Source organism: Callospermophilus lateralis, chromosome 17 (genome assembly GCF_048772815.1).
Source record: "Callospermophilus lateralis isolate mCalLat2 chromosome 17, mCalLat2.hap1, whole genome shotgun sequence".
Taxonomy (NCBI): domain Eukaryota; kingdom Metazoa; phylum Chordata; class Mammalia; order Rodentia; family Sciuridae; genus Callospermophilus; species Callospermophilus lateralis.
Window position 1 is genome coordinate 426850 of NC_135321.1, and position 16473 is coordinate 443322.

Consider the following 16473-nt stretch of genomic DNA (forward strand, 5'->3'; position numbering starts at 1 on the left):
TTTGTGACTGCAGCATAGTCAAATGTATAAGGATTGGTTTTTGCATTCCATGATTTTGTCTTTTATGAATCTACTGTCTACCTTGACCTGAGCTGGGTTTTTCTCAATTTTCACAAACTCTGTAGTCACCTACAAGGTAGATTTTTAAAAAAATTTTATTTTACTTTATTGAGAAAGGGTCCTGCTTTGCTGCCCAGACTGATCTCAAACTCCAGGGCTCAGGTTATCCTCCTGCCTCAGCCTCCTAAGTAGCAGGGACTACAGGCACATACCGTCCCCCGTGATTCAGAAAAAGAAACAAACGCAGGTACCCGAGGTATAATAGCAACAAAGGATGTGAATTCATAACCTGTGCCTACATGGCTACCAAGCATTGCCTTATCTGCTGCCCACATTACTCTGATCCATTTGGAACTAGCTAGCGCTTTTCAGCACTTGGCAATTTTTTTCCCATCTTCCTGTGGTAGTCTTTAGGCAAACTTGGGGAATTACTCCACGTGACTAATCGGGAGGTACAGAATGAGTGTGTGATCCCATTCACCAGAGATGGGCATGCACACACAGGAGAGGCAGGAATCTTCATTGTAGCACTGTTCAGAACAGTGTAAGTCAAACAACAGATCATTCAGTGGACTTGCATAGCAGTTAGTAGCTGAACCAGTGCTTCACACATCTTGTGCTGCTGAACAGAAAAGCAGGGCAGAGCTTGCAGACTGGTGCCATTCCCACACAGCTATTGAACATTCATGAAAGACCAGAAACATGATCACACCAGTGTGTGGGCACTGGACTTTGTAGGCATCCCATAGGCAGGGCAGCCTTGGCCATGGGCCCAGGAAAGAAACAGAACCACACCCAGAATCAAAATGCAAGATGTGTTTCTGGTCTTCAGGGCTTTTCTCTGGAAATCCAGGTGCTCACTGGGAACATGTGGCTGACCTGCTTCATGTGGGTGCCATTTCTAATGACCTTTCTACATCATTTCTGTTAGTGGCCGGAACAGGTATTTTTTTGGTTTCTGTCACAGTTCCTGGTTCATGACTCTTATCGCCCTTGTTGGCTAAGTGATTATCCTGGTGCACATCAGGCCCCAGAAGCAGCCTCAAGAAAGCAGAATTTCTCTGCGATCTCTCCCACTTTCCATCTACTCTTTTTTCTTTATAAGGCAGGCCATAGAAACTGTGGTCTTACTTCTGTGACCTGCCTTGTCTGGTAGCAGGTGCTGTTTTTGGATCTGGAATATGCCTCCAAAGACCTGTGTGTGCTGAGGCAGGGTCCCCAGGTGGTGCATTGTTGGGAGGTGGTGGAGCCTTTAGGAGGTGGGCCTGGTGAGTGGGGTAGGGTGTCCCTGAGGCATCTTTTGTCCCTGTGGCCTGGCTGACATGGGGTGAGCAGCGCTTTGCTCTCCCTCTCTGGCCCACCATGATGTTCTGCTTCCCCACAGGCTCAGGAGCAACAGCCAGGTGACCTTGGGCTGAAACTGTTAGCCAGAGTAAACCTTTCCCCTTTAAGTTGTGTTCCTCCTGCATCTTGGCACAACAGGGTCCCGCCCGGATCTGCCACGAGGAATGCTGGAGATGTGAGCCCATAGGCCATCTGGGCCTCCTATCTGGCCTTCCAGCTGTAGATCTCCCTTGTGCCAGCTGCATTCACATGCTGTCCATGCTTCAGTCGTGCCTATGTCATGAAGTTTCCATAAAATTCCAGTACCAGGCACAGTGGTATGCCCCTGTGATAACAGTGGCTTGGGAGGCTGAGGCAGGAGGATCACGAGTTCAGAGCTAGCCTTAGCAACTTAGCATGGCCTTAAGCAAATTAGTGATACCCTGTTTCTAAAAAAGTGCTGGGGGGATGTCTCTCAGTGGGCTAAGCACCCCTGGGTTCCATCCTCAGTACTGAAAAACAAAACAAAACTCCCACTCTAGTCTGCAGTTACACAGTAGGGTGACTAAAACAGTAAAGTCCTGTGCTTTCAGAAGCTAGAAGGCATTTAACAGTTTTTTATTTGAAGAAAAGAGTATATTTTAACCTCATTTATTTGAGGTTAAAATATACTCTTTTCTTCAAATATTTTTTAGGTGTAGATGGACACAACCCAATGCCTTTATTTTTATGTGGTGCTGAGATCAAACCCAGGTCCCGCTCATGCTAGGCGAGCACTCTACTGCTGAGCCACAAATCCCAGCCCCTTAACCTCATTTATAGGTACAATGTACACATGTATCAAAACATAAAGTGGCACCTCATGAATATGTACAATTTCATGTTTTTATGTGTCTGTTAAAATCAAGGACTCAGTGGTAGAGCACTTGTCTAGTATGCATGAGGGCCTGGGTTTGATCTTCAGCGTCAAAAAGAAATAAATTTAAGAAAACCCCAAAGAACAGGCTTCCAGGAGCTCTGGACAGGGGAGCTCATGGAGGCTTACTGGAAGACCACCAAGAACTGATTACCCCAGCTCCACTGAATGGAAGGTCCTGCATTTGGGCCTCTTCCAGGCCGCACCCTGAGGATATCTTTTGGCTCTTTGTGTTCTTGAAAGTGTGGGTGTTCCCCTGAGTTCTGTGAGCTGTTTTGGCAAACAGCCTGAGGAGGGGCTGTGGGGTGCACTTAGTCTCCTGTGTGTGAGGCTGCCAGTACTGCAGGAGGCCTGCCTTGGTCCTTTCCTGCAGTGGGGGCCAACTTCCAAGACTGAACCTCAACCTGAGGGTGCTGCCTCCGGGGAGGAGTTTTGGAGCTGAATTAGAGTAGAGGACTGCTGTTGTCTGCTGCTGCAGGATGGCTTGCTTTCTGTGAGGAAGAATTCCATGCTTCTGGGGATTGCAGAAGTCTGTGGTCTGTTGGTGGTGGGTAAGAGTGAAAAGAAGTATTGGTTTCGTTGTTTTTTTTTTCCTACTCAAAGCCTTCTAAAATGAACCTGGCCCTAGCATTCTTTTGAATTTATGTTCATCAGAAGCTGTGAAGAGGATGCCTACAGTCCCCTGAGATGTATGCTGTGGACATCCTGGGGTATGCCTTGAACTTCTGGATACCTCTCTGGTCACTGGTATAAATCTACGTGATCTCTGGCCTTCCACAAACAAAAAGTATCACAGAAAAGATAGGTCTTTTGAAACTCTTGACATTCCTCTGTTCATTCCAGTCTCCTGTGCCTGGGACACAGGGGTTGTGCCCAGCATTGGGCACAGTATTGGGCACGGTGGACCACAGTTAAACATGCCACTGCCCCATGGAATGTATGGTAACACACAAGTCAAATTCTGGCCATTATAGCTAACATGCAGGGAATGCTGAGATCTGACCTAGATAGGAATGCAGAGGTGTCCCATGGAAATTGTTCAGGCTGAGGTGAGATTCAAAAGGGGCTCCTAAGGAGGTGGGTATGAGGACAGTCCTTTTCAGAGCATCCGCCAAATTAGAGGCCTTGTGGTGGAGCCATGAGCTTATCTGAGAGCTGCGGGAGGTAGTGTGGGGCCACAGGGCACCACCATTCATGACTCAGTACAAGTGGCTTGACAGCCTTGATCTTGGGAACAAGGGGTTAGGGTTATCTCAGCCCTGAAGGATCATGCTGGATGATGTGGGTGAGGGATCAGGGTGGTCTCAGCACCAAAGGGTCTCGTTAGAGGGAGAGCATCAGGGTTTCGGCTCTCTTGCTGGGGAGTGTGGGTTAATGTATAATGAGGCTAAATGGAGGTTCAGGAGAGTTGGAAACTGGTATAGATCAGGCAAGAGACAGATTGGAAGTGGAGATGCTGTTTGTTAATATAACCTGGTGTGGTGTAGGCAAGTGGACAGAATTCTGACATAGGAAGGAAGTTAAGTGCATGTTCACTAAAAATTTGAGAATTTAAAACTTTGAGGGATACACTCAGAACTTCTTCCTTGCAGATTTAACCCTCTGTTTTTTAAGTTTACTTAGAAAGGAATTAGTAGCTGGGTAATGGTGCATGCCTGTAATCCCAACAGCTCAGGAGGCCAAGGCAGAAGAATCTCAAATTCAAGGCCAGCCTTGGCAACTTAGTAAGACTGTCTGAAAATAAAAGAGAATTAAAAGGGTTGGGGATATGGCTCAGTGGTTGAGCACCTCTAGATTCAATCCCTGGTACCAAAAAAAAAAAAAAAAAAAAAGGAATTAATAAATGTTTGGCACTCTTTTAAAAGTTTTTATTTTAGGTAATAAATAACTAATTGCAGCCCCCCCCCTTTTTTTTTTTTTTTTTTTTTTTGTTTTGTTTTGGTGGTGCTAGGGATTGAACCCAGGGCCTTGTGCATTCGAGGCAAGCACTCTGCCAATTGAGCTATATCCCCAGTCCCCGTCTTTTTTTTTTTTCTTTTTAACTTTTTTAGTTGTAGGTGGACACAATACCTTTATTTATTTATTTTCATGCGGTGCTGAGGATCAAACCCAGTGCCTCACCCATGCTAGGCAAGTGCTATACCGTGGAGCCATAACCCCAATCCCCCATCTTTTTAAATATAAATAGTATTTAGTTGTCAGTGGACCTTTATTTAGTTATATGCTGTGCTGAGGATTGAACCCAGTGCTTCACACATGCTGGGCAAGCACTCCACCACTGAGCCACAGCCCAGCCCTGCATCTTCTTTTCTACTTCATCTGTTTCAAATGCTGAGTGTATGAACTGTTTCTGTTACTGATTCAGATCTGTTCCACTACAATTCAATTATAGGACCACTGGCATTAGCACCTACATAGATCTCCTGGCCACCCACACGCATAGGAACTCAGGCTGCCACTCCTGTGTGGACCCCCATCTACCAATGTGGGAGTCCTACAGTCACCTCCATCTTGGGGCACTGCAACCAGTGCCACAGTCCCCAACATGTGGTAGCCTGTATCTGGGGCCACTGCACTGGATCTGGTGACAGCTGCTAGCCACAATACTGCATGCCACAGAGCTGTATCTCTGAACATACCACTCAATGCCACCGCCTGGCTCTACCCCACCTGACACCCCATTGCTGAAAGCACCCGCCTCCATCTTGGGACACCTTAGTCGCCATATTTATTTGGGGCAACTCCTGACCTGGAACACCAACTGGGACTTAGAAACAATATCAAGGTGCCTGAAGTCCCCCAACTCCCCCTTCTCCCCTGCAGCTTCTAACCCGGCACACAGTGCCTGTGGCTACATGGCCAGTAGGTATCATGGAAAACCAGGTCCTGAACTGCCCAGTGTAAAACAGCTCTCTGCCCCAGGTACGTAGCCTTCAGACCTCAGCCCCCAGAGTGCAGCCCACAAGACCTGTGGAGAGGAAGGTTCCTGATTGGGAAGTAGAGAGAGAGGGGGTGAGAGACAGTTTAAAGACTAAATTAGAGACCAGAATTTTCGAGTATACAGGCGATAAAAGAAGAAGGACTAGGGGCCCACATCACATGAGTGGGCCCCAAAGGAGATCCTTGGGTTGCAGTCTCCCATTGGGACTGGCAAATAGTATACCCCACCTCTAGGAGCCACATCCCCAAGACCAACCCTCCCACCCCAATAATCTTCACCATCCTGAGGGTGGAGATCCCAACAACCCCACCTATTGGATGAAAAGGGAAGCTGGAAGGATACTGATCTCTAACAAAAATAATCCTTGAATCTTCCTGGAGTCCCCCCCCCACCACCACCCTTGATCCTCCTGTCCTTACATCCCCAACATTTGTGAAACCAAGTATTTTTCACAAATGAGACTACTGAGGAATGAGGTGTCTGAATAGTATATTACAGTGGTGTGGTATATTCTTTTTCCTATTTTTACTTAATATTTTTTTTATACTCTACTGTCTACACTTACTTTTCTCCCCCAAATAATTATCTTTTCTGCTACTAACCAGTTTCTTTAGATTCCTGTTTCACGCTTTCTAAAATCTAAAAACTGTATATCCTCACCTCCTAACCCCTCAACATTGTCATCCTACACCTCACCCCTGGTTCTTTGTTCACCATCAGAAACTGTAGTCCCTTTTGCAAACCTACTGTTTATATTGTAGATAATAATTGAACTTACCATTTCTGTATATTGTGACCAACTGTAAATGTCTTAATAGCAGATATTAAGGTTGTATATTGTTTGTATTGGGATCTGTCCACATTGTTCTCCTTCTTAAAGGAGAGGTATTGGTCCCCTGCAGGGGCACTGTAAGGCTATAGAATAAAAAATGGTAATTCCTCTGATCCCCAGTGCTAGAAGGGAAGACACAAACAACATGAAAAAACAAGGGAAGAAAGTGCCCCCAACAAACCAAGATATTACATTATTAGAATCCATGGCCAGCACAAAAGAAGAAATGAAAGAAAAGGAGTTCAGGGTACACATAATTAAAATGTTCTGTGACTTAAAGGATGATATAAGAGCAAATACAGAAAGCAAAAGATTGCTTCAATAAAGAGATAGAAGTTCTGGAAAAAAAAAACAGAAATCCTTGAAATGAAAGAAATAATAAACCAAATCAAAAGCATCACCAACAGATTAGATCACTTGGAAGACAGGACCTCATTCAGTGAAGACAAAATATATAATCTTGAAAAGAATGTTGCCACACAGTGAAGATGGTAAGAAACCAAGAGCAGAATATTGAAGGATTATGGGATAACATAAAAAGACCAAATTTAAGAATTACTGGGATAGGGCTGGGGATGTGGCTCAAGCGGTGGTGCGCTTGCCTGGCATGCTTGCGGCCCGGGTTCGCTCCTCAGTACCACATACAAAGATGTTGTGTCTGCCGATAACTAAAAAAGTAAATATTAAAATTTTCTCTCTCTCAAAAAATAAATTACTGGGATAGAGGAAGGCATAGAATTCCAAACCAAAGGAATGAATAATCTCTAAAATTAAATATCAGAAAATTTTCCAAACATGAAGAATGAATTAGAAAATCAAATACAAGAGGCTTATAGGACACCAAATACACAAAATCCAAAAGAGATCCACACCAAGGCACATTATATTGAAAATGCCCAGCATACAGAATAAGGAGAGAATTTTAGAAGCCCTAAGAAAAAGGAATCAGATTGCATATAGGGGAAAACCAATTAGGAGCTCTGCAGATTTTTCAGCCCAGACCCTGAAAGCTGGAAGATCCTGGAACAACATATACCAAGCTCTGAAAGAAAATGGATGCCAACCAAGAATCATATCCAGCAAAATTAAGCTTTAGATTTGATGATAAAATAAAAACCTTCCACGATAAAAGAATTTATGACTAGAAAGCGTCTTCGGCAAAATATTCCATGAGGAGGAAACAACAATGAAAATCAGCAAAGGGAAGTGTTACACTAAAGGGTATACTAATCAAAGTAGAAACCAAGTTAAGTTAAATACCAAAAATAGATATGACTAGGAATACAAATCATGTCTCAATAATAACCCTGAATGTTTTGAGTGATTTTAACACACCTCTTTAACTACTAGATTTTCTGAACAAAAGCTAAGCAAAGAAATTATAGAATTCAATAATACAATCAATAACTTACATAGAATATTTTATCCATCAGTGACTGAAATCACTTTCAGCACATGGATCCTTCTCTAAAATAGACCATATATTATGTCATAAAGCAACCTAGAATTCAGGGTATCTAATTTTTTTGTATTTGCTATCAGATCATAATGGAATGAAATTTAGAAATCAATGATTAAATTAAAAATAGATGCTACTTGGACACCTGTAGACTAAATAATATGCTATTGAATGAACAATGGTTGCAAAAGACATCAAAGAGGTGATTAAAAAAATTCTTAGAGGTAAATGAGAACACTGATACAACATTGAAATCCCTGAGACACTATGGAAGGCAGTACTAAGAGGAAAGTTCATTGCATGGAGTTCATGCCTTTTTTTAAATTTTATTTTATTTTAGAGAATTTTAATATTTATTTTTCTTAGTTTTCGGCGGACACAACATCTGTGTATGTGGTGCTGAGGATCAAACCCAGGCCACATGCATGGCAGGCGAGCACGCTACTGCTTGAGCCACATCCCCAGCCCCATGGATTTTATTCCTTAAAAGAAGAAACGGTAAGCAAATGATCTAATGTTGCATCTCCAAGCCCTAGAAAGAAAACAACAAATCAACACCAAAAGTAGTAGAAGATGGAAAATTAAAATCAGCTAAAATCAATGAAATAGAGACAAAAGAAACAATTGAAAAAATTGACAAAACAAAAAGTTGGTTCTTTGAAGAAATAAATAAAATTGATAAATCTTAGCCATGATAACAGGAGAAATAAAGAGAAATCTCAAATTACTAACATCTGTGATGACAAAGGAAATATCATGATGGACACTACAGAAATATAGAATGTAATTAGAAATTATTTTGAAAATTTGTACTCCAGTAAAATAGAAAAAATATCGACAAATTTCTAGTCTCATGATTTGCTCCGACTGAATCAGGATGATATATACAAGTTAAACATGTCAATTCAAGCAATGAAATAGAAGATACCATCAGAAGCCTACCAACCAAGAAAAGCCTAGGACCAGATGGATACACAGCTGAGTTCTACAAGACCTTCAAAGAAGAACTAATACTCCTCAAATTATTTCATGAAATAGAAAAAGAGGGAACACTTCCAAACTCATTCTGTGAAGTCATTATTACCCTGGTTCGAAACCAGACAAAGACATATCAAAGAAAGAAATCTTCAGACCAATATCTCTAATGAACATAGATGCAATTTTTTTTTCCAATAAAATTCTGGCAAATACAAAAACATCAAAAGGATAGTGCACCACAATCAAGTAGGGTTCATCCTAGGGATGCAGGGTTGGTTCAATATGAAAATCAGCAGATGTAATTCATCACATTAGTAGATTTAAAGATAAGAATCATATGATCATCTCATTAGATGCAGAAAAAGCATTTGACAAAATACAGGACCCCTTCATTCAAAACACTAGAAAAACGAGGAATCACAGAAACACATTTCAACATTGTAGAAACTGTTCTAAGATCTAGGCCAACATCATTCTAAATGAAGAAAAATTGAAAGCATTCCCTCTAAAAAAAAAAAATAGAACAAGACAGGGATGTCTTCTTTCACCACCACTACGAAATATAGTTCTTCAAACTCTAGCCAATCAGACAAAAGAAACTAAAGATACTGATAGAAAAAGAATTCAAATTATCACTGTATACTGATTATATGATTCTATACTTAGAAGATCCAGAAAATTCCACCAGACACCTTATAGAACTAATAATGAGTTCAGCAAGATATAAAATCAACACCCATAAATCAAAGGCATTTCTGTACATCAGTGACAAATCCTCTGAAAAGAGAAACTAGGAAAACTACCCCATTTACAATAGCCTCAAAACAAAACCAAGAAACCAAAACCTTGGGAATCATTGAAAGAGGTGAAAGATCTCTACAATAAAGATTACAGAATGCTAAAGGAAGAAATTAAAGACCTTAGAAGATGGAAATATCTCCCTTTTTCTTGGATAAGCAGAATTCATATTGTCAAAGTAGCCATACTACCAAAAGCACTATAGAGATTTAATGCAATTGCAATTAACACTCCAATGACATTCCTCAGAAATAGTAAAAGTAGTCGTGAAATTCACTGGAAAAATAAAGAGACCCAGAATAGCTAAATCAAGAAGAGTGAAGCAGGTGGCATCACTATACCAAAATTTAAACTACTACAGAGCAACAGTAGCAAAACGGTGTGGTATTGGCACCAAAATAGATTTGTAGACCAGTGGTGTAGAATAGAGGACACAGAAACAAACACATAAATACAGTCATATTAGACAAAAGCGCCAAAAATATATTGGAGAAAGAATATCCTCTTCAACAAATGGTGCTGTGAAATCCATATGCAACAAAATGAAATTGAGCCCCTATCACCATAACAAAAAACAACTCAAATTGGATCAAGGACCTAGGAACTAAACAAGGAGCCCTGTGCCTAATAGAAGAAAAAATAGGCCCCACCTTCCTTAATAAGACTCCTATTGTGCAAGAAATAAAATCAAGAATACAAATGGGGTGGATTCAAACTAAAAATCATCATCTAAGCAAGAAACAATCAGTGAGGTGAATAGAGAACCTATAGAATGGGAGCAAATTTTTACCACATGCACATCAGATAAAGGACTGATCTCTAGGGTATATAAAGGACTCAAAAAGCTAAACACCAAAACAAACAAACCAAATCAATAAATGGGCCAAGGAACTGAACAGACACTTTTCAGAAGATGATATACAATCAGTCAACAAATACATTTAAAAATATTCAATATCTCTAGTAATTAGAGAAATTCAAATCAAAACTACTCTTAAGATTTTTATCTCACTCCAGTCAGAATGGCAGCTATTAATACAAACAACAGTAAGTATTGGCAAGGTTGTGGGGGAAAAGACACTCATACATTGCTGGTGGGACTGCAAATTGGTGCAACCAATATGGAAAGTGGTATGAAGATTCCTTGGAAAACTTGAAATGTAACCACATTTGATCCAACTATCCTCCTCAGTTTATACCCAAACGACTTAAAATCATCTACATCAATGTTTATAGCAATACAATTCACAATGGCTGAATTGTGGAACCAACCTAGATGCCCTTCAATAGATAAATGGGTAAAGAAACTATGGTATATTTACACAGTTGGATATTACTCAGCATTAGAAGAGAATAAAATCATGGCATTTGCAGGTAATTGGGTGGAGTTGGAGAATATTATGCTAAGTGAAGTAAGCCAATCCCCAAAAAACCAAATACCAAGTGTTTTCTCTGTTATCAGGATGCTGGTCCATAATAGGGATGGTGGAGGGCATGGGAGGAATGGAGGAACTTTAGATAGGATAGAGGGGAGGGGAAGAGAGGGGGTAAGAAAAACGATGGAATGAGACATCATTACCCCAAGTACATGTATGAAGACATGAGTGGTGTGACTCTACTTTGCATACAACCAGAGACATGAAAAATCGTGCTCTATACGTGTAGTATGAATTGAAATGCATTCTGCTGTTACATGTAAGAAATTAGAATAAATAATTTTTTTTAGAGAGAATTTTAATATTTTCATTTTTTAGTTTTCAGCGGACACAACATCTTTGTATGTGGTGCTGAGGATCAAACCTGGGCCGCATGCACGCCAGGCGAACTCGCTACCGCTTGAGCCACATCCCCAGCCCAAGAATAAATAATTTAACTTAAAAAAAAAAACAAAGCCCGATAGAAAACTGCTGGTGATCCTTTAAAGATCCGTGTAGAATTTTAATTTGGAAAAAGTATTCATGTATTCATACAGCATATGCTTTTCTTCCATAATTTTTTTATTTTTCAGCAGACACAACATCTTTGTATGTGGTGCTGAGGATCGAACCCGGACCGCACGCATGCCAGGCGAGTGCGCTACCGCTTGAGCCACATCCCCAGCCCTCTTTTAAACTTTTTATTTGTTAAAATGAATTCTGATGTTGTGGCTCAGTGGTAGAGCGCTTGCCTAGCATGTGCGAGACATTGGGTTTAATCCTCAGCACCACATAAAAATAAATAAAGGTATTGCATCCAATTAAAACTAAAAGGGAAAAAAAAGAATTCTGATAGACTGGAGGTGCAACTCAGGGCCTAGCATGCTGAGGCCCTGAGTTCCATTCCCAGGACCCCCCCCCCAAAAAAAAAAATAATAAATTATCTTAAAATTAAGAACTGAGAATCAGAATCCATATTACATAGATGATTACTCCTTCAAAGTGTTCATTGTATTAGTTTCACGGGACTTGTCCAATAACATCTTCAGGTCTGTAAGAGAAAATTTGAAAGCAATTAGGTGATTTGGATTCCAGTTTACAGGTAAATACATCCGAATCCAGTTTTTAGTAATACAGCAACAGTATTTGCACAGTGAACAAATATGGGATTGTATTTTTCAAGATGAAAGCAATTAAAAGATATGCAAAAGACAAACAGTTGCCTAATGATGAACTTACTGTTTGCTCTTCAGTGGAATTTCCAACCCCAGCCTGCTCCATTAGGACATTCACATTCTTCTGTAAGTCCTCTATGCGATTCCCCATGTCTTCCAGTGCCACGTCAAGGAAAACTGCACATGTAGGTCTGGGGTGCAGAGTGACCACAGACACGCCCTCAAGGCCATACCTTCTCCACAGAGAGGAACTTGTAAAATGAAGGGCAATGCAAATTTGCTGCCTCCTGAGTCCCTTTTAGTGTGCACCTTGAACCTTGAAGTGAGAAACTTGGCTTTTAAACCTGCCAAACTCTGAGCTTAATATAATGGAAATTTAACTTTTAAAACAACTCTATGGTTTAATTTATCATGTTTTACCTTGTTGGGAACCCATCTTCAAAATCAAAAGCTGCAGGTAAGCACTTCCAAATGCAAATACTTTGCACAATGTTTAAGGAATGCACTTAATTGAATAAAGTGAGCTCAAATTGGGCAAGTTTTAAGGCACTCTTTCCCTTACCTGAACTTATTCATTGGAAACATTTTGTGTTAATTTTGTAACATTTTGTGTTTCTGAAATAAAAGAGTGAGCCGGGGAAGTCGAAACAAAGCAAAGGCACAGCAGTGTCTAGCCTCCTATTGGACTTCAGCACCGTCCTCTAAGTGTTGCAGTCCAGGTTGTCCAGGTGGTCAGGAGCAGAGTGGTGCCCTTGAACTTCACACTTGCCACAGACTCTGGCATTGACAGCTTAGAAGGGCAAGTGTAAATGCTGGAGAATCCAAATAAACAACTATTTGTCCACAGCAGAAGACAATGGAGATGTGCCTGTCCAAAAGCATTAGTGTTTACCAAAGATAGAAGAGGATATTTCTCAGGTTTAATGCTGCAGTGAGAGCTTGAAAATGTTCTTGAAGTTCCTGAAGTAGATGTTCTGCCTGGAAAATGGAACCACAAAGTACTCAACATTTATTATTAATGAAGTAATCCATCATACATGCTCCAGTTTTTTTTTCCCCTGCATCTTTGAATATTTTTATTTTTCATTTGTTTGGCTCTACAGTTTAGAGAAATAAAAAGAAAATACAAAACGTTTAGATGCTGAATACGTGGGCACCAGTGGCTTTTGACAAAGGTGCCAAGCACCAGAAAGAGATGACTGCAAAACTGCATCTGTACACTACACAGTTAACTCGTAATGAACACACCCACCGTCTGAGAGCTGAAATGTAAGTCTAGAGAGGAGCACAGGGAGCCGCCTCAGTCACTCTCAAGAGCCGAAGCCATTCACAGCTCCTGTATCCTCCTTGCTATGGGTGCTCACCAGCTGGTGGCGTTGGTGTTGTGGTTGGTATTATCAGCCAGGTTGCGCAGAATATCGTTACAGCTAGCGTTTCACGTTTCTGCGCTGCTTTCTAGTTTGCACGTTAAATAATTTATGACCTGAGACCTCTCACCCCTGTATTTGTTGGCGGTGGAAGCACTGGACCAGCACTCCTAGTCTGCCTTCTCACTGCGGATCTGCCATGCTTATCTCTAGTTGGCTCCTTTAATCAGGGGCGTCTACCTTGGTCAGGAAAATGCAGTCTGTTCATGTAGCAGATTCTTTTTAACAGGGTAAAACTATCTGCCTCTTCCAGGCTTGGAACCTGTTTTGCCAAACAGGAGAGCAGGCGGGACGCGGAAGACTCAGAGGGTCCGAAGTCACCCCCCCTGGGGCGGGGCTCTAAAAACCAGCCCGGCTCCAGCGGTGGGGCAGGACTTTCACCGGTTCCAGGAAGGGGTGGGGGCGTTCCTCCAAGAGGCACAGGTTCTGGCTGCTTAGTCCGGGCCGCCCGGACCACTCACCGCGTCCCGCAGCGGTTCCCCGTGGGGACCCTCGGAGGTCCGTGCGTCCATGTGCGCGTCGGGGTCCGCCAGAGCAGGGGCTGCCAGGCCTGGGCGCGGGGCGGACGGACGGACCAGCTCCTGTGGCGCAGCTTGGGCCTTCCTCGGCCAGGGGCGGAAGTGGCCGGGGAGGAGCTGGCAGCCAGAGCTGCCGGTAGTTGGTCTTCACAGCGGCGCAGTGGACGCAAGACAGGGCTAAGCGCCGGCCTTTGCAAGGCGCGCATTTGGGTGTGGCTGTGCCAGAACCGGCGGACTGGCACGAAACTGCAACCCCGCCTGCTGCCACGAGCGCTTCTTACTGACTTAGTTGAGGCGCAGTCAGATTCAGTCAAACCTATTTTATTGATGCCCATCACACTTCAGACACACATCCCAATTCTAAGTACTAAGTCTACACCCAAGGGTCCCAGAAGCTCACCTGTGACGTGTCTTAAATCCGGGTGGCTGGAACTCGATCGAGGCGGATGAGTAACTGGGTGAGGTCTGGAGTGTAGACTCATACATCACCAACTTAAATCTAAGTTCTGCACATTACATCATGGGCACATTGCTTATAATCTCTTATCCAACACACATAATTAACATAACTGACAGTCAATAATCCTATATTTCTGGTACTTATCACCTGCCCTTCTGCTTCTGTGTAGATGCACTAAGACGAGCTGCCTCTTGATGAGGGACACGCACAAAGCCCTGGGCCATGCAGTCAGTTGCCCCTGGAATCTACCATTTCTGTGGATGCCAATCTCAGAATTAATTATGGTTATAACCAATTCACCCTGTCCCAGCAGTCACATGTACAACACTACTTTCCCGGATAGTCTGGAAGAGTCCCATGACCCCTGCTCTCATTCAGAACCTCTGACTTCTGAACGGGCCATCTCCCAGAGCTATGTTCTCAGCAGTTACCTGTTGGTTCCCATGGCTGTGCCTCCAGAGCTGTAGCTATGAGGGAGCAGGGCTGTTTGTCTGGCTCACCCCAGTGACCCCAAAGCCTAGCCCAGTGACAATCCCTAGATGCCCAGGGTGCAGAATGTGTGCTTAAATAATACATGGCTACACAAAAATGTCGACTTCACTAGTCACCAAGAAAATGCAATCCCACACCCAATCAGAGAGGTCCTATTTCACATGCCTTTATGGCTGAAATAAGCATAGGGGGCTGTGGAGGAACTGCAGTCCTTACATGCTACTGGTGGGAACACCAAACCATGCCTTCACTTTGGAAAGCAGGGTAGTGGGTGCTCCCTGTTGAACAGAATTTAACATTCCACTCTAGGTGTGTACCTGAGAGAATTGCCAGGTGGGTTTATGCAACTTGCACACCAATGTTACAGCAACATTATTAACAAGTAACACGTCAGACTGTGGAAACAACTCAGCTGTCCATCGGCAGATGAGTGGACACACAACGTGGTTTATCCATTCAAACTACTGATGCATGCTGCAATGTGAATGAACGTCCAAAACATTTTCGCTAGTTTTTGTTAAGTGAAGTAAGGCAAACTGAGAGTCAAGGGTTATATGTCTTCTTTCACCTGGAAGCTACAAAGAAAAAAAGGGGAGGGGGAAGATGGGGAGGAACTCATGAAAACAGAAGGGAAACCAATAAAGTAGGGGAATGGAGGAGGGAGGGAAAGGGAAGTGCTATGGTTTGGATATGAAGTATCCCTCAAAAGCTCCTGTGTTGATGCAGGAATAAGAGATGAAATGATTGGTTGTGAGAGCTAATCAGTCCATCCTAGTTTGAATGAACTGACAGGTGGTAACTGTAGGCAAGTAGGGCAGGGCTGGAGGAGATGGGTCCCTGGGGGCATGTCCTGGAAGGGTTCAACTTCCCCATGGCATTCCCCCCCCCCCCCCCCCCGCCGTCTGTGTGTGTGTGTGTGTGTGTGTGTGTGTGTGTGTGTATGTGTGTGTGTCCCTTACTGGCTAACATGAATTAAGCAGCTTCCCATCCCTGTGCCTTCCACCATGATCCTGCTTCACCTTTGGCCCAGAGCAATGAAGTCCACCTACCATAGACTTAATCTCTGGAACCATGAGCTAAAATAAACTTTCCCTCCTAAGTTGTTCATGTGGGATATTTTGAACATGAAAAGTTGACTAACACAGGGAGGAAATGGGAACAAAATTGACCAAATTACTGTTATAATGTATGCATGTACGAATATTTAGCAACCAATTCCACTATTATGTAATTAAAATGCTCCAATTAAAAAAAGGGAGAAAGAGGGCTGGGTTTGTGGCTCAGTGGTAGAGTGCTTGCTTGGAATGGGTAAGGCATCTGGTTCGATTCTCAGCACCACATAAATAAATAAATAAAGGTTCATTGACAACTGAATATATTTTTGTAAAAAAGGAAGAAAGAAAACACTATACCAGTGAAACATTAGTGTGTCCAGAATGGCAAACCCATGGAGAAAGAAATCCAGGAGACCAGAGGTCACCTGTATGGATAAGAACTGGACCAGTGATCACCCTTAGGGTGAACCAGTCTTCCTCCATGGGGACAGAAAGTGGGCTAGTGCCACCTGTGGAAGCAGTAAGTGGACCAGTTTCCCCCGAATTGATATGGGAAATGAACTGGTGTCACCCTTGGAGACAGGAAGTGGACCTGGTTACCCTTGGTACTGGACCAGTGATCAG

At 42.7% G+C, this 16473-nt stretch overlaps 1 protein-coding gene across 1 annotated transcript; it reads right to left on the reverse strand.

The window, feature by feature from the left end:
- Positions 1–10496: 10496 nt before the first annotated feature.
- On the reverse strand, positions 10497–13964 carry Hsbp1l1 (heat shock factor binding protein 1 like 1). The gene is made up of 4 exons (XM_076836841.2): positions 13786–13964; positions 12809–12875; positions 11962–12056; positions 10497–11773 (listed from the first exon to the last, which is right to left on the reverse strand). Exons 1-4 carry the CDS (start codon positions 13834–13836, stop codon positions 11768–11770), a joined length of 219 nt encoding a protein of 72 aa, XP_076692956.1. The 5' UTR covers positions 13837–13964; the 3' UTR covers positions 10497–11767.
- Positions 13965–16473: the final 2509 nt, after the last annotated feature.